We start from the raw sequence: 24,566 nt of genomic DNA, 5'->3' as shown, positions 1-24,566 counted from the left end.
CGCTGGCGACGATGGCAGGAGGCTGACTCCTCTATGAGCTGGTGGCCCTTCTGTCCAGGGAGAGGACAGCATAGGCTCCCACCTGTGTGTTCCAGGCGCCAGAGCTTCTGGAGCAGCAGAAGTACACCGTGACCGTTGACTACTGGAGCTTCGGCACCCTGGCCTTCGAGTGCATCACTGGCTTCCGGCCCTTCCTCCCTAACTGGCAGCCTGTGCAGTGGTGAGTGGGCCTGGCCCCAGTGGGAGGGCTGGCTCTAGGGGACCGTGAGCCCCGGGCTCCAGGTCTTGTCATCCAGTCCTTGTCCAGTCCCCAGGTTAGGCCTGAATGGTCTGTGGTCCGTTCTCCCTTAGGACTCGGCCGTGGCAGTTCAAGCTTTCCAATATTGAACAAGAGTGGTCGCCAGCTGTTACATGTCTGACAACATTAACACAGTCTAGTAGGGTCAGCCTCAAGAGTCAGTACACTACAGACCATGGTGTCGCCGTGCGTCTATACTGAAAATGTTAGTGAATTACTAGTAAAGAGAACAGAGGTGCACGCTTGGCATGTTATGAAGGAATATTTACACTGTAGTTAAACTTGTCAACAGTAGGTCTTCCTGTAGAAAGTTACTACTTAAGGTAGTTTCTGTGCTAGTAATAAGCCCACATGATTCAAGCTTCAAAAGAATAAGAAAATAGAGGGGGAAAGATTGTCTCATCAAAGTTTCCACACTGCCTGGTCCCCTCCCCAGAGGCCATGACAGCCACTGGCTTGGGTGCTTTAGGGATGCTTGTATCCTTCTCGGCGGGTTGTGCTTGTCTGTCTGTGTGGTGACATCTTCTCTGCTCCAGTGGTGTAACTGAGCACTGTTCTGCGTGGACCTTGAGAGCAGTTGACAGCAGAATTTCCTTCAGAGCAGTTTATTTACAGCACACACACACACACACACACACACACACACACACACACGCTCACGCACACACGCACACGCTTTCCCTGGAATCTACATGTGCTGTGCAGTTTGCCCCACATTAATTCTGTAGTATTTTGGAAGATATAGAAATAATGAAAAGTCCAGAACTCGGTACCATGTATTCTAAAATTAGAAACTTTTTCTTTTACATAGAAAATAATCAGCTATAGCCAGATGATCTGTAAACAATCACTGAACATCAGTTCTGCCCATCTTCTTATATGCCCTTTGATATAACCTGCTTCTCTGCTCACACTGAACATGCTGCGTGTCTTCCTGGGCTCTGGGAGGTCTCTGCTCTTCTACTCAGTCACTGTGGTGTAGTTCTTGGCCAGAAGACTGAGTGGTTTATAATTGTGCTTCTTAAAAAACAAAACAAAACAAAACAAAACAAACACCACAAATAGCATCCCTGTAAAGCCGTTGTTCAGATGTAGCTATTTGTCTAGTTATTCATACATTTGTATAAATAGAACTAAGAGGCTTTTAAAGAGCACACACAGTTTAAAGGCTTTGATGTATCTTATGCCACCTGCCAGAAGCGGTTGTACAAAGACATGCTTCTGCAGGAGTGCACCGATCTGACCTTTTCCCTGTGCCAGTCTCAACAGCAATGTCTTCCTTTAAAAAGAACAAGACAAGTATTTACTCCAAGAAAAACTATATGGTAGAAGATGACAGTGACTTCTGGCCCTGCTGCCTCCAGCTCCCAGAAGCTGGAATTACAGGCATGTTCTATCACACCCAGTTTTATTCAGTGCTGGGGATGGAACCCAGAACTTTCTTGCATGCTAAGGCAAACACTGGACCATCCGAGCCACATCCCCATGAAAATATTTCTAGTGAGAAATGAAGCCTGGCCTTTGAAGTCAGTTCTAGAAGAAAGGTTTGGGTGGTAGCAGCAGAGACCACCTCCACAGTTAAACCCACACTCAGTCAGTACAGAGGCAGAGAGTGTTCTCTGGAAAGCCCACTGTCCTACTGCTTACCCACAAGGCTTTGCTCTTTCAAGCCCGTGGTTTCTGAGATATGGGAGAATTAGGTACATAGTTCATAGTCACACATTATAATGTAACCAGAAAATAAAATAGCTCTAAATTGTTCGTAATGTACTGATTTCAGCTAACCAAGAGATTGGTTGTTTTGTCTTCAGTTCGAACATCAACTTTTCCAAATTGGTGGGCTCCGTCTCCATAACGGAGGAAAACATCACAAATGTTGAACTTTTCTCTGCTCATAACAAAATAAGTTAGTCTGTATAGAACTGAAAACACCTTTAATGGCCTGGCATCTCCACATTTTTGTCTGTTGTCTGTGAGATCTTTCCCCTAAAACCACCCTTACTTGGCTTCAAGATGCCAAGTTCACTGGAGCCTCGTAGGAATCGTTCTGTGGACTAGTTATGAGAAGACCTTCTCCTGGGTTTCCAATGTTTGGTGACATTTTCATCGCTCAAATGACAAGACATGCAGTCAAGCAGTGCATGTGTTGCTCTATGCAGCCATTGGGTCTCCTGCTAGGAGACTGTGCTCTATAGAAGCAGCTGTGTAAGTTAGAAGCCACAGAGACCCTGACCTCCGCCATCAGTTCCCCCCCTAAGCTGAATGCCAGCACCTTTGCCATGCAGACGGCACCTTCCATACTTCCTGCCTGCCCTGGATAGAGCACCCACTGTCTGCCAACTGTAATTGTTTAAGGCTAACGCATTTTGTTTTTAATATGAATGACCCCTTTTAGGGGAAGGATATATTTGCACTTTTAGATACTAGAAATTATATCAAATTTTGAGCCCTTTGTTCTGTCACTCTGTAGTGTCTCTAACATTGGACAACACGCACTCAGACTAAAAATAATTTCACCACATGGGGTCATCCCCGAAACCAAAGGAACTTTGGCAGAGTACTTGGTCATTCATGACGCATTATTCAAATTTAAGTTGGCCTCGTTTCCAAGAAGGTTGGAAACCACTTGGACTTAATTTTTTTCCCCTTCCAAAAGTACTTTAAATACTTTAGGAATGCCCCTACGTTAGAAAATGTAAAGGCTCATTTATTCTAAAAAAACAAAAACAAACAAACAAAAAAAAAGTTAGCCATATACTTTTAAAGGGAAGTGTGGGCCTGCTTGGTAGCTAAGTGGGTAAAGGCACTTGTCCCCTGAGCTCTGTCTCTGGAGCCCTAGTGGTGGAATGAAAACCAGTTCCCTTAAGCTGTCCTCTGAGATGCATGCCATGTGGCAAGTGTGTGCATGCATGTGCATGAACACATATGTGCACACATACACACACAAATAAATAAATGTCATTTTTAAATAAAAGTAAAGTACATGTGTGCTTATTTTACATTTCAAATAAATGTGATGTATACACAATGACCGTGGTTCAGAACCCCCAAATTGTCCTCTATCCAAACATGAGAGCTGTCCTGGGGACATGGCTTGGCGGTTAGGAACACTTGCTGTTCATCCAGAGGACCTCGGTTTGGTTCCTAGCACCTGCATCAGGCAGGCAGCCCACAGGAGACATATATCCTTCTACACACACCTAAGTGCAATTGAAAATGACTGTTTTCAAATGGAAGTTGGTCCCTGACAACTGAGGTGCAGAGGAAATTAGAGACATGGCCAAGAGCACTTGGTCGCCCATGCAGCACTACTCAGACTTAGGTTGTCTCTATTCAGTCCTCCACACAGAGGTCAACGGTGCCTCCTGGAGACTTAGGACGAGAGGCCTCCTGCTGGACTCAGTGCACTGAGCTAAGCCCCTAAACACAGTGCCGACCACTCACAAACACTCCTGCTGAACTCAATGCTTAGAGCTAAGCCCCTAACCACAGTGCCGACCACTCACAAACACTCAGAGAAGCATCCTAGCAGCATGCTGCCCACCGTTTTCCAAAAGAATAGTCGTGAAGTGACATTACACGTGTAAACCGGGTACTTGCCACTGAGTGACATAAAGGACATCTTAAAATGACACCTACAGGCACTCCAAAGTCCGGCAGAAGAGCGAAGTGGACATCGTTGTTAGTGAAGACTTGAATGGAGCAGTGAAGTTTTCAAGTTCGCTACCCTTCCCCAATAATCTTAACAGGTAAGGCCGTGGGGCATCAGTCTTATAGATCTTCTTCGCCTCTGTTTAGAGCTACAGGTTTGAGATAACAGCTGACTCTTTTTTACTTTAATTTTATACGTTTGAGTGACTGGTGCCTGTGGAAGCCAGAGGAATAGTCAGATCTCTGGAACTGGAGTTAGAGATGACTGTGAACTGCCGTGTGGGTGTTGGGAACCAACCCTAGCTCTTAAGCACTGAGCCATCTCCAGGCCCATGCATAACTTTTGAATAGATATCAGAACACCATCCTGTGATTGAGAATTTGGACCAGTCTATCTCAACATTAGACATAGGATGGGTTTCCATATCTCATCTTCCTAGGAGTCTTTTTAAAAATTGTTTATTTGTTTGTTTGATTGGTTGGTTGGTTGCTAGCTTGCTTGCTTGCTTGCTTGGGTAGGTAGTTGGTCAGGTGGATGAGTGGGCGGGTGGGTGGTTAGGTGGGTGGTTGATTGGGTAGTTGGTTGATTGGTTGGTTTTTTTCTATGGTGGAGATGAAGTCCCTGGCTTTGGTTTTGATTGGTGGCTTTTTTGTTTTGTTTTTTTGTTTTGTTTTCTTTGGTTTGGATTTGATTTTTTGAGACAAAGTTTCTCTGTGTAGCCCTGAATGGCCTGGAATTCACTCTGTAGACCAGGATACCCTGGAACTTGGGGAGGCACTGGGGAGGCAGAGGCAGGTGGATCTCTGTGAGTTCGAGGCCAGCCTAGTCTACAGAGTGAATTCCAGGACAGCCAGCAGCTGGGATCCCTTTGTGCCCAAGAAATGTTTATAATACCCCAGATATGTAGATACATAAAGTATATAAGTCAAGCATCTACTGATAATAAATCATATATTTTAAAAGAATCATTTGGTTTAATCATACTGTTTAAAGGCAAATATTAAATTTTATTAAAGACAAATATTAAGTTAAAATATTCATATATTAAACTTACATACTAATGAGATTAATGAAATGTATGTGATTCGTTTACACAAAGAAATCTTGGCCTAATTTTTTCATATTTTCTTCATATGTGTGTTTACACATATGTACACACAGAGACATGGTGCTGATCAGGAAACCACGGAACCAGGCAAGCACCCCACCCAGCTCTCACAAGCCTTATCAAAGTGTCAGGGTCACTTTCAGTGTGTGCAGGTGTATGTGTGCTATGGAAGACAACCTTGGCTCTCTTCCGTCGCTCCACACCTTCTCCTTTTCAAGGCAGAGTCTCTCTCTCAGGTCTGGAATTCAGCAAGTAGGCTGAGCTGGCTGACCCCTCAAGGATCCACTCATCTGATAGAAGCATTTCTTATGTGGACTCTGGGATGGAACTTAGGTTCTCATGTGTGCACAGCAAGCACCTCACTCGAGCTGAGCTATCAGCCAAGGAAGGCTGTGTGTGCTTCGGGATTTGCACACTGCGGCAGGCCGGCTCAGGCCTCTCTTCCCTTTGCTCCCTTAGTGTCTTGGCTGAACGGCTGGAGAAGTGGCTGCAGCTGATGCTTATGTGGCACCCTCGGCAAAGGGGCACGGATCCCCAGTATGGCCCCAACGGCTGCTTCAGAGCCCTGGATGACATCTTGAACTTGAAGGTTAGAGCAGAGCCCAAGCAGCCCCGAGGCAGCAGCTGTGGTCCCCAGTGGAGCACAGCAGTCTTTCCAAGGAAGGGAGACATATCAGATCGTGGGCCACTTGGCCTTGTGAAGAAATTCAGGTTCCTCTGACTCTTTGGGCTAAAAAGAGGACAGGAAAATTGAGATGACTGACATGTTTTGACATCTTGCCGTTGAGGAAAAATGGGACTTAAACTAGCCCTTTACCAGCAAGTATGGGTTGGGGGTAGCAAAGGGTCTTGGCAAATCCATGAGCCTTTTGTAAAGAATTTTGATTTTTGGGATAGTGAGATAGCTCATCAGGTAAAAATACTTGTGGCCAAGCCTGACAATCTACCTAATGGAAAAGAGAACCAACTCTTTCCAACTGTCGTCTGATCTCCACACACGTGGTGTGGTGTGCGCACGTGCTCCCCCCTCCTAATATGCAAGTGTCTTAGTCAGGGTTTACTGCTGTGAACAGACACCATGACCAAGGCAACTCTTACAAGAACATTTAATTGGGGCTGGCTTACAGGTTCAGAGCTTCAGTTCATTATCATCAAGGCAGGAACATGGTAGTGTCCAGACAGGCATGGTGCAGGAGAAGCTGAGAGTTCTACATCTTCATCCAAAGGCAAACAGGAGAAGATTGGCTTCCTGGCTGCTAGGATGAGGGTGTTAAAGCCCACACCCACAGAGACACACCTACTCCATCAAGGCCACACCTCCAAATAGTGTCACTCTCTGGGCCAAGCATATTCAAACCACTACAGCATACAAACACACAATGTAAATAAATGTTAAGAAAATTTCTTCCCAGTAACATCTGGGTTGTGTTGCAGCTGGTTCATGTCTTGAACATGGTCACAGGCACCGTTCACACATACCCCGTGACGGAGGATGAGAGTCTGCAGAGCTTAAAAACCAGAATCCAGGAAGACACGGGGATCCTGGAGACAGACCAGGAGCTGCTGCAAGAGGCAGGGCTGGTGCTGCTCCCTGACAAGCCTGCTACTCAGTGCATCTCAGACAGCAAGGTGAGTCCTGACTTCTTCCTGCGCCCTGCTTGCCCTGTTTCCCTCAGATGTGGTCTCCTAGAACACTGTCAGCATTCCACATTACTACTCTCACTATGACAATTGTATACAGTGACACCGTGTACAAACTGCTTGATGGGTCAGGAGTCCCAGGTGGGTCGCTAAAAGACACCAATCATTCCATACTCAGTTTGTCACTTCCAGACCACGAATATTTTCTTGTGCTTCCATTGCCAAAATCATGTTTTGCTCTTCTAGTCAGGCACCTGTGCTAAGGCCATCGATGTGTGACATGGTGTCTGCCCCAAGGTGTGGAGTAGTTATGGAGGCTACAGCCTCTGCACAGGGAAGTGTGATGTGTTCAGGTCACAGGAGAAGCAAGCAGAGTAAACTAGAACATGATGTAAGGCAGGGGCAGGTTCAGATAAAAAGGGTAGGAGAGAAAGCAGGCTGAGTCACGCGTGCTTCTTAGGCTACGATGCTGCCCTCCACGTGCAAGTGGAACTGCTTTAAGACCAAGTAGCCGGAAAGGAAGGGTGGGATCCCCAGGTCTCATTGTTTTCTTGTCCCTCTGCAGACAAACGAGGGCCTCACGTTGGACATGGATCTTGTTTTTCTCTTTGACAACAGTAAAATCAACTATGAGACTCAGATCACCCCCCGACCCCAACCGGAAAGTGTCAGCTGTATCCGTAAGTGCATCATTTATTAAAACCCATCAGTTGCGATATTTAGGGTAAAGTTGGAGGAGCTCCTGGTTGTTTGGTTCTGAGTATATAAAGCCTCCTTTACTTGGAATGTGCAGAGAATAGTCCAGGCAAAGTACTGGTTAACTGCCTCTCACTAGAGGTAGGCACAGGGTTAAGAAATACCACCTACTTCTGTGGTTCATTTTTGAGGTTGCATTTATATTTCAATAACTAATGTGCATTGGAGGGTAAAAGCAAGAGGGGTCAGGAGCTCAGCCACATAGGATGTTCGAGACCAGCCTGGGCTACATGAGGCTCTGCTTATAAACAAGAATGACATTAACATAGGTACATGATACAAAAACAACACAAAGCCTCAAAAGATACCCAAAAAAGAATACATAAGGCAAAGTGAACACTCGGGCTCTAGTCCCCAGCCAGGAGGCTTGCCTTCTGTAGAACTACTGCTTCCAAGTGCTTGGGTATCCCCCTCAAAGAGACCACGATGACACAGACATGCACTGTTCTGTGTGTCCCTCCTCACCCAAGTCGCTCATTTCCTCTCCCTCATGTTGGAGGGCTGCATGGTGCTCCACTGCATGTTTGTTTGGTGAACATCTTACTAACCTAGCCCCGTTCTCAGCCCCCTTTCTCTCAGATACATACTTGGAGTAAACAGACCAAAGAGCTAATGTCTCCGAGATCTCCCAGGCTTCTTGATGATTTAAATATCTCTAGTATTTCTGGTTTCAGGCTTCATGTTAAAGTACTTGCTTAATTAACTTATTTGTCACCGTTGAGGGCCGTATGTGACACACTAGAGGTGTGCACATATAGAGGTCAGAGGACAACTTTGGAATAAGTTCTCTCCTCCCACTTTCATCCACATAGTCCCAAGGACGGAACTCTGGTCTCACCCACTGAGCCATCCCATATACTTTCATATTTCAGGAAAACTCCATACAACTGGTACTGGGCTTCTGGCTACATCATGGGTTCTCCTTTCTTCGACCCTTTTCCTGCCCTCTTCTACCCTTCCAAAGCCCTGACACTGAGTAGGAAAGAAAAAAGGAGAGAAGGACAGAGGGCAATGCCATTGTTAGACTACTTCCTGGTGGTTAGCAGTGTCGATTTCCTTGGGACAAGTTTGATCTTCCCTGACAGGATGTTTAATTTCTTCTTTTTGTCTTTTTGCACATGACAACTTGACAAACCTCAACCAACCACCAACCACCAACCAGCCAATCAGCCAACAGCTTCCCTCCTCCCCCAATTGGGGCTTTAGCATTTATATATATCCTCTGAAAAGTCCCCCTAATTCCAAATCTCACACACTCAAAACAAAACAAAACTATGTGCAGCTGGCAGAAGTCACACCCCTGCTAGATCATGAGGCAAATCATAGTCAGCTGCTGTGGACAGTCGGAAGCAGCCTGGCATCCCACACCTGGGATTAAAACAAAAACATTCTTATGTTTCTGTATTTAAAAAAAAAACAACAAAAACAAAAACAAAAAAAACCCCGAATTCTCACTATATACAACTTTAACTGTGCTGACAGTGAGAGCGTCTGTTGACAATCTATGGCGCGTGTGCTTGTGGTTCTTTCTCCACGTTGTCCCCAGCACAGGCTGACTTTGAACAGCAGACCTCCTGGCTCAGCCACCCGAGTGCTGGGATTACAGGTGCGCATGCATCACCATCAAATCACGTGGGAGCTTTCCGTTGGCCATCCCTTCTGCTAATGGAGCACCGAGTTGTTTAAACTAATAACAAACAACAACACCTGTAAAATGATGTAGCAGTATAGCAGTTATATAACTTGTAAAAATCGCGGCAATGCTGTAGGGCGGGATGTGGTTCCCTGCAGCTGCGTTCCCCTCTGACAACTGTTTGTTTCCAGTTCAGGAGCCCAAGCGGAACCTCTCCTTCTTCCAGCTGAGGAAAGTGTGGGGCCAAGTCTGGCACAGCATCCAGACGCTGAAGGAAGACTGTAACCGGCTGCAGCAGGGACAGCGAGCAGCCATGTACTGCGCCAGGCTGGCTTTACCTAATACGTTTTAAATTGCTTGTTGGCCTGAGAGGTGGCTGAGGCAGGGATCCAGAAGCAACTCTTAGGGGCTCTGGTTTGGACGACAGGGTGTGGTTGGGTGGCCTGGCTGGAGGGAGGCCCTCGGGCTGGCTAAGGCCAGGGCTTAGAGAATGGGGCAGGAGTGCAGAACTTGGGTCTGGGAGGCTCAGCTGCGTGGCACGTGGAGCTTGGAGAAGCTCAGTGAGCCTTGGGTTAACAATGGTGGTTAACTGGAGCTTGCCGACGGATTCTCCAATTAGGACGAAAGCCTAGGTGTAGAGTTTCACCTAGTTCCAACATTGATAGAGACCGTCATGGGTTTCTAGGAAGCTGCTTTGGTCACAGCGGTGGCTACAAGCGACGAGCCGAGGCTCCCTTGGCAAAGCGTTTTGTTACTACACAGGAAGTGTACTCAGATGCCGAATGTGTCCCAAGGCTCCATTCCTGTGTCTTCCCGTCCTTGCAGGATGAGTCTCCTCCGGAATAACAGCTGCCTCTCTAAGATGAAGAACGCCATGGCCTCCACGGCCCAGCAGCTCAAGGCCAAGCTGGACTTCTTCAAAACCAGCATCCAGATCGACCTGGAGAAGTATAAAGAGCAGACCGAGTTTGGGATCAGTGAGTGCGCTCTGCCTGCTGTGAGCCGGAAGCCGCTTCTCTCCGGTCTCTTTCTTTCTGAAGTTTCTTTGCCTTCTCTCTCTTTTTTTTCTCCCCACCCCCTTCTTTGTCCTCTTATGGTTCAGTTTTTAACTTCTGTTTGAGTTTTATGATGTTTCTGGTTTTCATTTTTTTTTCTTCTTTCTGTTTTTTCTTCCAGCCTCAGATAAATTGCTGCTGGCTTGGCGGGAGATGGAGCAGGCTGTGGAGCAGTGTGGGCGGGTAGGAGACTCACCCCAGGGCTCTGTGTTTCTGGCTGTGGCCGGAACTTGGCGCTACCATCTTCCACTCCCTTATCCAATACTGGCTTGAGCTGCTGTGTCAAACTGAGCATTTCCTCAACACATCCTCTGACCCTAACCTGACTTGCTGGACGGACGCAGCATAGAGAGACGAGAGAGCCCCGCTATGCCCAGACCTGAGAGCTGGGCAGAGTTGCTCCGGATTTAGTAAAGAAGTGTCAGGTGCCCTTGGGAGAGTCAAGGTTTCCTGCTCCCGCCTCACAGGGTTTCCTCCCAAACTTGCCAAAGCATGGAATCTGTAAGGAAGAAAGGGTCTAAGCAGAAGTCTCAGGATAGTATGCCTTAGGCACCATTTCAGACTCCTCTTCACAAGGCTAGAGAAGTGTAACGTGAGGCATCATGCACAGATCCAAGACCCCGCCTGCCAGAGCTTCTCCCGCTCCAATTCCTGTGCACTGGACAGGGCCTTTTCCTCCGGGTCCTAGTATGTAACTGTAAATGAGACCTAGTAGGTCAACACTTACCTAAAGGTACATGGACATGAGGCCAGTCAAAGGCTCAGTGGGTAAAGGTGCTTGCTCCTTTACGCCTGATGACTTGAGTCTGATGTCCAGAACCCACCTTTTAAAAAGCTGATAATAGCATGCACCTGCAGTCTCAGTGTTCCTCCAGCGAGATGGGAGGCAGAGACGAGAGTTGCTGGAAGCTCACAGGCCAACCCCTCTGAAGTACACAATGTGTCAGAACCAACAAGAAGGACTTGCCTCAGAAACACAGAACGAGACACTCCACTCCTGAAAGTGTTCTCCAGCCGCCACACACATAGGCACTGTGGTACGCAGATGCCAGCACACACACACACATACACACGCATGAGCATATGCATACAGTCACAGTGATGCATCTTATTCAAAGATGTTCGCCCTGTATGTAGTTCCTTTTGTCTAATTCTGAAGAACTGTGTGTCTTCCTCGCCAGTTTGATAGTCAGCTTTAGCACCCGCTTTTGGTAGACACAGTAAAAGAAGACAATAATCTGCACTGGACATCATCTCTGCCCGACAGTGAGCTTATTCTATTGGTTTTACCTATGCCGTTAAGCCCTGTTGAAAGTTTGCTTCTAGCAGGGGAAACTGGCTTACAGTTAAGGAACTTTTGAGGGTCTCACGCTAGAAAGTGGTAGCCATGAGATCCAAGCTTGGAGCAACTTATTCCTGAACACACATGCCTTCTAGCCAGTCAGCTGAGGGTCTCCCCAGCCTGCCCATCCCATCTGTCCTCCCAGGATGCCCTCTGTCCATCAGGTGGCATGAGCACAGCTTTCCCATCAGGAGAATGACGTGAAGCATCTAGTAGAGCGGATGATGGCACTGCAGACTGACATTGTGGACCTGCAGAGGAGCCCGATGGGTCGGAAGCAGGGGGGCACCCTGGATGACCTGTGAGTATAACTGGGGAGGGGCGACACTGACACAGAGCACATTGACACCCTGTAGAGTTTCAGGAGGTTCTGTGGGGTATAGCTCCTAGTGAATCACTTTGGCTCATTCTCTAGGATAAGTTGTGACAAATGGCTGTCACTTTGAGCCTTGTCCCTGTGAAGTGACAAGGAAAGGTGTCCTCCCAGAGTGGGAGGAGCCAGCTGATAACTTTTAAAGGTTGTGAAACACACACACACATGCTCACACACACACACACACACACACACACGAGCACGTGTCTGTGGTAGCAGACGTCCCTGCTCAGACAGCCCAGCGCTCTAGGTGTGGCTCCCAGAGCAGGAAGTAGAACTGAGGGAGGAGCCCACCGAGTCCAAGAGTTTGGCACTGTGTCCAAGAGGAGTCAGGGCACCAAGCAGATCCATCCTGCCTGGAGACCCTAGCATGCTGCCCTGTGTGCTCACAGAGGGCTCTAGGCAGGTGGGTCAGTTTAAGGGCCCTGTCACCTGAAGGGATCAGTGTCACCTGATGCTCTTACTAGAATTCTTAGGGTGAGACATCTGAAAACAAAGAATTATTTGTTCTCCATTGTCTCTTATACAGTAACCCTTTACTCGTTCTTCAAGTTTCCAAATGAAAATCTGCACTTTGTGCACATGCGTATATGGATGTCCGTGTGTGCACATGTGTGTGCAGGTGTTCTTTGTTCCAAAACAGGGTCTCACTCCATAGTATTCCAGACCTTGTGCTCGCTAGGGAGTCAAGACTTGCCTCAAATTCACAGAAATCCTACTACCTCAGCTTCCTGTGTGTGCAACCGAGATCAGTTAGAGCCTCCTTCTGAGGCTGTTGCCAGCCTGCCTGTGTTAGAGGAAGAAATAGGCCTTCATGTCTAGCTTTGGACTTAGGCTTTTGAGGGCAAGTATTTTCTTGGTCAGGTCCAGAAATGGTGACCAAGAGTGACCTTGAATCACTCTTGTAGCTAAGCAGAAGAGGACTGTAATCTTTAAGGCTGTTCTCGTTTGTGGCATTTGGGTTTTATAAATATTACCATAACTGGCAGGTTTTATTCCCATTGAGAGCATATGACCAGTAGTCTAAAGAGTAGTGATCCGCTGGCAAGAGTTAGCAGGCTGGTGCTTAAATGTCCTTGGTGTGCCTTGACTCTGGCCTTCCCTCTTCCAGAGAGGAACAAGCGAGGGAGCTCTACCGAAGACTCAGGGAGAAGCCAAGAGGTACATGCTTTGTCTTGTCTTTGAGACACTGGTCTACCCTGGAGGCCAGTAGGAGGAACTATGCCACTCCCCTCTGCAGACCAAAGGACAGAAGGTGACAGCCAGGAGATGGTACGGCTGCTGCTTCAGGCAATCCAAAGCTTTGAGAAGAAAGTTCGGGTGATTTATACACAGCTCAGGTAGGCACTCCCTCGCCTCCTCCAGGACAGGATGGAGAATCAAGCAAAGACAAGGGGCAGATGGATGCCCTCGCTCTGCTCTGCCTTGCCTACACAGTGAAGAACCGATCCTAATTGGGAACAGCTCTGTGCTGGCCCAGAGCTCTCGGGAGTGTGGCTCTCTCTGTCCTTACAGTAAGACCGTGGTTTGTAAGCAGAAGGCACTGGAGTTGCTGCCCAAGGTAGAAGAGGTAGTGAGCCTTATGAACGAGGACGAGAGGACCGTGGTCCGGCTTCAGGAGAAGCGGCAGAAGGAACTCTGGAACCTCCTGAAGATCGCCTGTGTGAGTGACTTACTCCGGCCTCTCAGGTCTCCTCCCCACGCACTGCCATGGCCCTCCAAGGAGGCACAGGCTGACCTGTGGCATGGAGTGGGCAGGGAGGGTTCCGGAAGGGAGGGTTTATGTGAGTGTTTTTACTGCCCACGTGGCTACTGTACGTACCACAAGGAGCTCCAGGCAGCAGACATTGTTCTTTCAGAGCTTCAGAGACCAGAGGTTAAGAATCCAGTTGTCAGCAAAATGGTATCTCTTCTGATGGATCTAGGGCAAAGCCACCTCCACCCCACCCCCACAGCGGCTCCTCACCTGTATCTGTGTCTTCAGTTGACACCAGGGTCTCATCTGAATGTGTCGTGTAAGACATTCAGAGCTAGAGATGAATCTCAGCTAAAAGATGTCTGCCCTGTGTATAAGGTCTTGGGTTCAGACCCTAGCAACACACACACACACACACACACACACACACACACACACAGCAGAAGGTTGCACACTTATCATCCCAGCACTTGCTGAGACAGGAGGATGATGAGTTTAGGCCAGCCTACTCGATGTCATGACACCATTCAAGGTGTTAGTGGGCAGATAAGGAGGTGGCATGGTAGCACACACCTGTAATCCCAACACTTGAGAGTCTGAAACAGGAAGTTCAAGGCTAGCTTGGACTACGTAGTAAGATCTGCCTCAGATAACAAAATAACCCCAAATAGAACAAGACAAGGAGATGGCTTATTACAGAAGCAGGAAACAAAAATGGTGCTTTGTGAAGATTCTAAGACTGGAGCAGCTCCATAGGCCAGAGGGGAGGAGGCGGTGCCCTGAGGGACTCACAACAGCAAGCTCACACTTGTTCTCACTCTAGAGAACTCAGGGAAGTCACACTCCGGAGCATCATTGGTGGGTTTGCCTGGGTTTGATAGGAGCTGGGGTGTATTTCCTCCTGTAAGCAAGGAGGGGACGTGGAAATCGAGAAACAGGCACTGGCTTGTCTGTCACCTGCACTCATGAAGGAGTTGCGAACCCTGTGAGGAGTAGCCTAGGCTAGCCCTGGGAGCCAGTCCATATGGAGTAAGCTTGCATGCCTAGGGTAGAAACAGAGGAAGTGGGTGTTCTGCTCTCCCCACGGGGTGCAGCAGATGGGTGAAGAACAGTACAAATCTGCTTGCTTAAAAGGCTTGTTGAAGGTGGTTAGCCCGGGGTGGGGGGCCACTGGAGAAGTAGCTGGAGGTGCTAAGGAATTGGCTGCAGGCATGAGGAGGTGGCCAATAGCCACTGCCTGGGCCTCTAGCTGGAGGAGGGCAGCTGTAGCAACTCTGGTCATTTAGACACCTCAGTGTTCTGTCTTAGTTACCACAGATAGTGCATTGTTATAATCTCTTTTGTATCTTATTTCCTACTTGGAAAAAGAGTGAAAACACCTTCCTCTCCTTTAGATTTATGTTACCTTTGATGGTGTGTGTTTGTGTGTGTGTGCACATGAGTGCAGGTGTCTGAGGGCCAGAGACACTGGGTCCCCAGGAGCTGGAGTTCTAGGCATTTGTGAGCCACCCACTGTGGGTTGCTGGGAACCCAAACTTAGGCTCTCTGCAAGAGCAGTATGCACAGTAGCTAACCACTGAGCCATCTCTGTAGCCGCTGACTCCACAGTATGCTTGACTTCCTATTATCATCATTCAGAGCAAAGTCCGAGGTCCCGTGAGTGGAAGCCCAGACAGCATGAATGTGTCTCGACTCAGTCACCCTGGTCAGCTAATGTCCCAGCCTTCCAGTGCCTGTGACAGCTTACCTGAATCAGACAAGAAAAGGTAAGCTGTGCTCGGCAGGGCCAAACGTCACGTTCAAGGGCACACAGGGAGACTGGGAATGGATGCGCGTGTTTGTCACCAGTCACTTCCACCCTAGGGTCTTGTCTATACATCTCTTTTTGTGTTTATCAGGATCTGTGGACACAGACATGTTCTTTACAGTGTCTTGACATGTGCCCACTAGTTTCCCTGTCCAAGAGTTGGATTTCCAGTTGTCTAATGAGAACACTGAAATTATTAGTGTACATGTTGCTAGTTGTTCTTTAAAACCTACTTCAGGGTGTGCCCTCTATGTCACATCTGAGCCCCTGGCTTTGTCCATCTAGGGCAGTGGTTCTCAACCTGTGGGTCATGACCCCTTTGGGGGTCACTATCAGATACCCTTCATATCAGATATTTATATTAAGATTCATAACAATAGTAACATTGCAGTTACAAAGTAGCGGCAAGCCTAATTTTACAGTTGGGGGTCCCCACCACATGAGGAGCTGTATCAAAGCGTCCCAGCATGAGGAAGGCTAAGAACCAAGGATCTCTTCACACCCAGTGCCTCTCTCCATCCTCCTTCACCTCTTCCTTTCTTCTTTTTAATTGCTGTGTGTGGGAAGATGTGCCTTGGTGCGCTGTCAAGGTCAGAGGACAACTGGTGGAAACTGGTTCCCTTCTTCCACCCTGTGAGTCCTGGGGCATGAACTCAAAGTCACCAGGTGTGACAGCAAGTGCCTTTACCTGCTGAGCCCTCTCTCAGGTCTTTTCTCTATCCTGACAGATATTATAGCTCTTCTCTAGCAAGACTTTTAAATTCTCTTTTGCTTCCTGACTCTTTAACTTCTAGCCAAGTCCTCTGTTTACTTCGAGTGACATTCTGACCAAGTCATTTGGCCAGTAACAGTGGGTTTGTACCCCAGTCTAAATCTAACTTTTAAGTGTTTATGAACACCTCAGTGTGGTTCTGGATCAGTCTGTTGTATCTTACAAACAGTCAAGATTTCTAACATAAATTACATAATAATAATGTTTCTTAAAAATCCTATTTTTGATCCTAGGGAGTGTATAGTTTTTGGTATTTAATTATATGTTTCTGTGGAGTCTTAATTACCCCTCCCATCCTTGCTAGTTCCTGGAGGCCAGACAGCGGGTCATGAACCTCTCTGTGCTCTCTGGAGCTGAGAGTGGGCCTTTAGCCTGGCCAGGAGCCCTGTGGGTGTGCTCTTTTGATTATCCCCACACAGAATGCCACATTTGAAGGAGAAGGGAAATTGAGGCACTGGTACTTTCCCTCCAGTGACAGCCCCCGAGTTCAGAAAGGTTAGCCTGTGAGCATGGGTCAGGGAGAGTGTCTTATCTCTCTGTTTCACAAGACTCTGGTTGGAAAAGGACACAGTTTGGTTTGGCTTGCCCCATGTCATAGACAATCCATGGTAGAAAAAGCCATTGTTCAGTTTAGATGCACTACATTGCCAGAAATGTGTGCTATGAAAGCTCATACACTTCTCGATCTATTGTTTGATTTCCATTTTAAAAACTGTGATTTGGAGTGATCTCTCAGAGGTAGAGCATTTCCCTAGCCTGTGCTCAACTTCCAACAGTGCCAACGACCAAACAAAAACAAAAAAAGCAAACAAACAGAAAAACCCAACTTTAGAAAACAGGCGATGGAGCATCTCTAGGTATTGGCACTTTGGATGGGAATTTGGTTATATATCAGTCAAAAGGAAATCCTGGCGCTAGGACAGCGCAGCAGCTGAGAGCACTGGCCGCGCACTGGCCGCGGTGGCAGAGGACCTGAGTTCTGCTCCCAGCATGCCCGTTCACAAGAGCTCTAACCCCAGTCCCAGGGATCCAGTGCCCTCTCTCGTCGTCCATGGGCACTGCATGTGTATAGTGCACAGACTGACATGCAGACAAACACACATACACATAAAATAAAAATAAATCCCCTTTTAAAGGCTTTTATTATGTAAAGATCTGTTTACTGACCCATATTTTCAGCAACATTATCTCGTGGGATTTGGGCACCTGTGGGGTATTTAGCGAGATACTTGAAGTCACTAGCCAGTGACGCGGTGCTTGAAGACATGAGTGATTCCTGTGTTGTTTTAGAACGGTGTAAATAGTTCTTTAGCATATTTTGCAGCAGTATACTAGCCCTGGTGAGATCCTGATGACCTTATTGTGGTAATCTGATTGTCCCCAGTGAAGAACTGGTGGCCGAAGCCCACGCCCTCTGCTCCCGGCTAGAAAGTGCGCTGCAGGACACTGTGAAGGAGCAAGACAGAAGCTTCACGGTAACCGCCTGAGGGAGCCCGGCTTGTCCGTCCCTTCCTCTCTGCAGCAAAAGTGCAAACGCAGTTTGGCATCAGCCTTGGCTCAGCAGAGACTCATGGTTGGCCCTGCGGTTTTCAGGTTTTTGTATTTATTTCATGCTTAGGACTGCCAGGTGCATTCATTATCTTAATCCCTTATGACACGTAATCCTAAGGAGGTGACAGCAGTACCAAAAGCCCCTTCTTTCTCTGTGGGACCATTGCAGAACATCTGTATGTGCTGGGCACTGTGCTGGGCTCTGTGACAAAAGAGAAACCTGTGTGTGTCTCAAGGACTCAGTTTAGCCACAAGCAGTATCAGTGTCAGAGAAACTGACCTGAAGGAAATCTAGCCACGATCCAGGCACTTTCAGACAGAGCTTAAACAGTTGTTGGTGTCTAAATGGCCTTTTCCTGCTAATGCAAGCATCCACTAACTACTCTTGCATCTAACTTTGGGGAGTCAGAAGAAACCCCATTCAGTTGCCGTCCTCGCTAACCTGCTCACTGGTGAGCCTCCTAACTCCTGCTGCTTCTCACTTGTCTCCTGGTGCTGTTTCTTCCATCTCACTACTTGCTTGCACTTTAGCCAGAGAAAAGGGCAGCCTTCTGGTTGGCATGGAAACGGATAACTGAGATGATTCCCACCTATCTGCAGTGAGTATGTAAATGAGAGCTCTATGCTACAGGCCGTACTAAAATGACCATCCACATTCCACAGGCACAGAGTTCCAGGAACTTCAGCTAGTCCAAAGGAAATCTGCTGCACATTTGAATCTGTAACTCACTTGGCTCAAGGGTGCCCTGTAGTAGCAGGACTGACGCTGATAAGGCTTAAACGTACTTCTAGATTGTGTTGCTTGCCTCCTGAAGAGGAACGATGGCCCCGCCACTTGAGTATTTAATGTGCCTGTTGACTTTCAGACTCTAGACTGGAGCTGGTTACAGATGGAGGATGAAGAAAGGTGTAGCCTGGAGCAGGCCTGTGACTGAGGTGCCCATGAGCTGGCCCGTGGCTCTGCATGTGACGATGTTCTGGTATCTCCAGGTGGACATCTCACTCTGCCAGCAGCTGTGATACTTGCCCGCAGCAGCCTAGGCTGGCCCTGTCCACACACTGGATTCTCGCCCACAGAAGCACAACAATGCAGGTACAAGCACTTGCAGCAGCGACGCTTCATGGCTGCTGTACAAAGAAAGCGACACAGAGAAATGACAAGTGTCTATCTTGAGTGTTTCCAGACAGCAGACAGCCTGTCTGCTTTGGACTCCTGGGGGAGGAAGCTCTGCCCTGCCCACCCCTCCTCTCCTTACAGCTGGACGTCATCCGGATCCAGCTCTCTTAGACAGTTAATCCTAAGTTTGACTATCCTATATCTCTCTTCCTCTTCACTTCTCCCCTGGTAAATGTTTCAACCTTCTGTGCTGGTCGCTGTGGCAAACGACCTTTGACTATGCTGTAGTGATGGCGATGCCAAACTCCCTGCTGTTTCTGGTCCTTTAAGCCACAAAGTGACTTACAAAGCCAGGCAGAACAGAAATGCAGCTACATATCTTGAGTCCCAAAGATTACCTAGAATCAATTGTCACAGAGAAAAAAGGAAGATGAAGGTGTTATGCCAACTACTACCCTACTGAACACTGCGACTCCTGGGTGCCTGTCAGGTGTGTGTGGATATTGCTGCCTCTTAAATTAGCTAGCAATATTATTAAATTGGTTCATTTTATAAATAGTTTCTATTTTTTGTAACATTACTCAGATATGTATCCTGGGCTCAAAGGTGTATTTCCATAGTATACCATCACTAGTACTTCTGAGCTCAAAACTCAACATCATGGGAAAGTTTGTAAAATTGAATAGTGTGTCTATGTCTAGATCATGAGCCATTTTTAACATCACACAAAACTTGTGTGTTTGTGTGCATGTGTGTGTGTAAAAGCAAAAACCGGCTCAGGTTATCATAGGCAGGTATATTTAATTAGAGAATACGTAACGCTGGAGCAGAGAAATGTCAGAGTGGCCACCGCAGAGGCAGTATGAAGCATCGACGGTCAAATGAGTTCAGAGGTGCTGCACGCTTTGATTGTTCCTGAGAGATTGACACTGTGCACTGGTAAACTGTCTGAAAGCTCTGACAATAAAGATGCTGGCTTAAGCTCAGTGTAAATTCACCCATGAGTCATGTCATTGACCATAGAGTCCTACCCTTCATGTGTGCTCAGTGTTTAGAAATCCTGGAAAGGGCATAGTGGGAACTAAGACCAGAACGGATGGGGTGGGGACTGGAGAGATGGCTCAGCGGTTAAGAGCACTGACTGCTCTTCCAAAGGTCCTGAGTTCAAATCCCAGCAACCACATGGTGGCTCACAACCATCCGTAATGAGATCTGGCGCCCTCTTCTGGAGTGTCTGAAGACAGCTACAGTGTGCTCACATGTAATAAACAAACAAACAAACAAATAAATAAAAAAGAAAGGATGGGGTGACACCAGACTGGGCTGAAAGAGCTGGGCTTTAACAAGCTGTTGGGAGGCACGGGAAAACTTTATGCAAGAAAAATGACATTAACCCAAAGCAGTGGTTTGGAAAGTTTGTCATTAGAGCACTGTAAATTATGTCAGTGAAATTCAAGGGTTACTTCTGCTTCCCCAAAAGATGAATGTTCTATTGCCATGATTAAACACTGTGACCAAAAAGCAAGTTGGGGAGGAAAAGGTTTATTTGGCTTACACATCCACATCACAGTTTATCTTCAAAGGAAGTCAGGATAGGAACTCAAGCAGGGTGGGAACCTGAAGGCAGGGACTGATGCAGAGGCCATGGAAACTCACTGGCTTGCTCCCCATGGCTTTCTTAGCCTGCTTTCTTATAGAACCCAGGACCACCAGCCCAGGGATGGCACTACCCACAATGGGCTGAGCCCTCCCCCATCGATCACTAATTAAGAAAATTTCCTACAGCTGGATCTTATAAACACATCTTCTCAAGTAAGGTTCTAGCTTGTGTTAAGTTGACATAAAGCTATCCAGCACAATGAAATAGATACTTCCCCCCTACTGTAGGTAAAATCCTGGGACATTGTGTATAAAGCAAGCAGAGAGAAGGCAGACTGCAGGGGTCTGAGCATTGATGGGGGTGGTGAGTTCCCTAGGGGCCTGTTCAAAGGCAACTAGTGGACTCCCACAAAAAATAAAATAAAAAGTCCCAAAGGGGGAAAAAAATCTCTCTCTAAATGTAACAAATGACATAGCTAAAGCAGAAATTTAAGGAATTGAAATCTAAATGTCATCGAGACTGTACTTCCTGAAAGGTTTGGGGAGAGCCTTTGCTGGCCTCTTCCTGTTTCCGAGGCTCCATATAATCTTCAGCTTGTGGTAGGATCTCTCTCTTGGGGGTCACTTATTTTTCTCATAGCTAAGGAATGTTCCATCAGGGCAAAGGACTTGCCCCTGACTGAGCCAGTGGGAATGAGAGGTAGGAGCAGGGTTACGTTTGTCATAACGTGACAGTCAAGAAGCAGAGCAGTCGGGCCAGAAGCGAGGCCTGGAACTTTCAAACCCCATTTTTTCAGCCCTAAGCTAGGTACCATGTCCCCAAAGTTCTCCTATCTCCCAAAACAGCACTACCAAATAGCTACCATATTCAAATATGAGCTGTGAAGGACTTCACACCCAGCCCTTCGTGGTCACTCCTACAGTCTCCTCTTTGAGATTTGCCCTTGTTTGATGTATAAAAAGATTTTTTTTTTCCGTTTGATTTAAGGCCAGTCTGGGAAATCTGGAATAAATTAAGTCCCTCTCCCCATCTCAAGATTTTAATGCAATTATGTATTTTGCCACGTGACATGACATCCTCACATTCTAGAATGTGTCTGTAGACATGTTATAGGCCCACCATCAACCCAGTCTAACCTCTAGCTCCAACAAGACTCTTTTATCACATATCCAAAGTCTTAAGTGCAGCACCAACTCCTGAGACCAAAACCTCATCTGGATGTCAGTTTAAAAGTCCATGGCCTCATCATCTTGATCGTGTGTGGACAACATTTCCCCATGTCCAGCCAGGGGACATGAATTAAGCCGTTATAGCACCAGCTACTCTTCCAAAAGACCTGTGTTTGATTCTCAGCACCCACATGGAATCTCATGACCATCTATAACCCAGTTCCAGAGGATCAGATGCCCTCTTCTGGCCTCTGCTGGCACCAAGCAAAACACACTCATACACAAAAGATAAATGCAAGTAACTTTTTTTAAAAAAGATTTCCCATCTCTGGACCTAGAACATGGGGAAGGCATGGCCTGATGGCAGGAGCAAGAGGCTGGGTGATCACATTCTTCTTCCATACACAAGAAAGCATAGGAGGAGAAGATCAGGAAGGAAGTGGGACAAGACTATAAACCTTCAAACCTGCACCTTCTAAAGGTACCACACACACACACACACACACACACACGCACCACCAACTGGAGACCAAGCGTTTACAAATACATGAGTCTGTGGGGAACAGTCCTCATTCAAACTACCTCATCCAGTTCCTAGCCCTCAAGACACATGAACAGCTCATGGTGCAAAATGCAGTTTGACCAACTTCAAAATTTCCCATGGTCTTTACACTCTAAAATTCCAGTCTATGGGTCTCAAAGCAGTCTCTTAAACTGTGACCGACCCCCCCCCCCAAATAAAAGAGCAAATTATATACCCACAGCATAGAATGGTACAGAATATGCATCCCCATTACAAAAGGGAAAAATAGGGAAGTAATGTGAAAAGGTTGGACCAAAACAGGACTGACCCTAGTAGGGCAAACACCAAATCCTTGTTGGCTCTGTCTGTCGTCTGGGGCACGAATCTCTAAGGCTGAGATGGCTTGGCCTCTCCAGCTTTCCTTCCTGGAATAGACATTACTCACTTGGGTTGGTTCTGCTCCACGTATGTTTTGCTCTTCTTAGCAAGCATCTCATGGCTCTGGAATTTTAACATCTCTGAGTCTCCAAAACAACCCAGACTTGTCCTTTACAACTTTATGCAATGGCCCTGCAGAGACTCTAGCTGTGCTACACATTGCCCGACCTCGGTAGCTTTCTGAAACTACGGAGAAACAATCTGTGGTGCACTCAGTCTTACATCTTTTTTGTTTCCAAAATCACTACCACATGCATGATACCTCCAAATCTGGATGCTAGTTTAGGATGGGCCCTCACCTCCTTCAACCACAATAGTAGCAGTTTTTGCTTTTGTTTTTGGTTTGTTTTTTTTATGTCCCTGCCTCCCAAGTACTGGGATTAAAGTTGTTAAATCAGGCACTGGCCTGATTTTTGTTTCTTAATCACAGACATGCAGTCAAAACAGTAAGAGCCTGTTCAACACGATTTCCACTCAGAAGAACAAAATTAGGTACTTATATCTGATCTTGTACAGAGAAGAATTCAAGATGGATGAAGACCTTAATTTAAAACTTGAAACACTGGAACTTCTGGATGAAAATATAGGAAATACTCTCTATGACACTGGGGTGGGTAAAAACCTTCTGAACAGAGTTAATGCCCAGGAACTAGTCTCGGGCATCAACAGATGGGGCTACATGAAGTTAAAATGTTTTGACACGGGAAGAGAAACTATCAGCAAAAGCCAACAGCCTAAATAAGGGAGAAAATCCTTAAACCAGCTAGACTTCAGACAAGGGGCTAGTATGCAGGATTTACAAAGAAGTACAGAAATTGAATACCAAGGAGATCAAGCTGCCAATGAACACGTCTTTTGAACTGAAGAAACAGTTTAAAAAAAAAAAACAAAACCAATACATATCTCAAGAAATGTCCAATATCCCTAGTCATCAGGAACATGCACATTAAAACTACTTTGATATACCCACCTCACCCCAGTCACAACAGCAATCATCAAGGAATCTTATGACAAATGTTGGCGAGAATGTGGGAAAGAGGAACCCTTATTCACTGCTAGTGGAGGTGCAAACTAATGAACAACCATTGTGGAAATCAGTTCAGAGACTCGTCAAAAAAAAAATCCAAATAGTACTCACTTTTGAGTGATTCAGTATTCACTTCTGGGCATATACCCAAAGACTTCCACACCCTACCTGCAGATATTTGCACACCCATTTTTTTCTTTGCTGTTTCATTGACTATAGCAAGGAAATAAAACAAACCTACATATCCATCAACAAATAAATAGTGGACATCTGGTTATATATATACATATATATGTATGTGTGTGTGTGTGTATAATTCATCACCAAAGAAAAAGGAAATCACAGACTTTTCAAGATACAATATATAATATTATGTAAGGATACACACTCAAAAAGAAAAAAAAGCTGCATGTTCTATTTCATGTGTATTCTAGCCCACAGAGCATTGGTGTATACAAATATACAGGTGTATTCTAGCCCATAGAGAGTTAGTGTATACAAATAGACACTTAGGTATAGAGTAACATTTAGAAAGGAGAACAAGAAAGAGTGATACAAAGTAATCAGGACTTAATGCAGGAAAAGGACGGAAGGTGGAGGGAGAGCTAATGCTAATGGAGAGCGAATGCTATTCGCTTTTCTAGCTTTACCACAGTCCACACCGAAGTCCTCTGATCTCCAACCTAGTGAACTTGTTCCAAATGGTGCAGAACTTTTTAGTGGCAGCTTTGGGGGTGGACCTTGCTGCTTCTACAGGGATCACTCCAGTTGTCCCCCAAGCCCTCTTCCTCTTCATTATGTCTCCGTGCACAGGGACCTTCTGAGAGGTGTTTTCCAACTGTTCTGTCTAAATAGAGCTCATCTCGCCCCTCCTGAGGGCTGCCCCATTTCCTTGCCTTGTTTATCCGTGCAGTGTTGTGGTGGAGCTGAGGCCCCATTCCTGCTGAGCATGTCCTCTCACAGTGAATCACTCATTCTTGACTTGCTCTTAGGCCACTTTATTACCCC

General features: G+C 46.7%; 1 protein-coding gene across 8 annotated transcripts in view; it reads left to right on the top strand.

Annotated features, from left to right (window-relative positions):
- Ikbkb (inhibitor of kappaB kinase beta) overlaps positions 1-19,805 on the top strand; it is a 47,385-nt gene extending 27,580 nt beyond the window's left edge. The window contains exons 8-22 of one of the 8 annotated variants that reach the window (XR_003947235.1): positions 96-220; positions 3,940-4,047; positions 5,518-5,647; positions 6,493-6,687; positions 7,265-7,379; positions 9,280-9,403; positions 9,914-10,065; positions 10,265-10,326; positions 11,631-11,786; positions 12,970-13,019; positions 13,099-13,198; positions 13,374-13,521; positions 15,193-15,320; positions 17,518-17,608; positions 18,551-19,798. Coding sequence is in view for 7 of the 8 variants with exons in the window: in NM_001159774.1 (NP_001153246.1) it covers positions 96-220; positions 3,940-4,047; positions 5,518-5,647; positions 6,493-6,687; positions 7,265-7,379; positions 9,280-9,403; positions 9,914-10,065; positions 10,265-10,326; positions 11,677-11,786; positions 12,970-13,019; positions 13,099-13,198; positions 13,374-13,521; positions 15,193-15,320; positions 17,518-17,608; positions 18,551-18,619 (1,707 nt within the window). In the remaining variant the exon portion in view is untranslated. Of the gene's footprint in view, positions 1-95; positions 221-3,939; positions 4,048-5,517; positions 5,648-6,492; positions 6,688-7,264; positions 7,380-9,279; positions 9,404-9,913; positions 10,066-10,264; positions 10,327-11,630; positions 11,787-12,969; positions 13,020-13,098; positions 13,199-13,373; positions 13,522-15,192; positions 15,321-17,517 lie in introns of those variants that run through there. The other 7 variants (NM_001159774.1, XM_006509019.4, XM_030243303.1 and 4 more) reach the window with 7 other exon arrangements.
- The last annotated feature ends 4,761 nt before the right edge of the window (positions 19,806-24,566 follow it).

This window comes from Mus musculus, chromosome 8, assembly GCF_000001635.26.
Source record: "Mus musculus strain C57BL/6J chromosome 8, GRCm38.p6 C57BL/6J".
NCBI lineage: Eukaryota > Metazoa > Chordata > Mammalia > Rodentia > Muridae > Mus > Mus musculus.
Note: the sequence above shows the minus strand (reverse complement) of the source record. Positions and strands in the feature narration are given on the sequence as shown.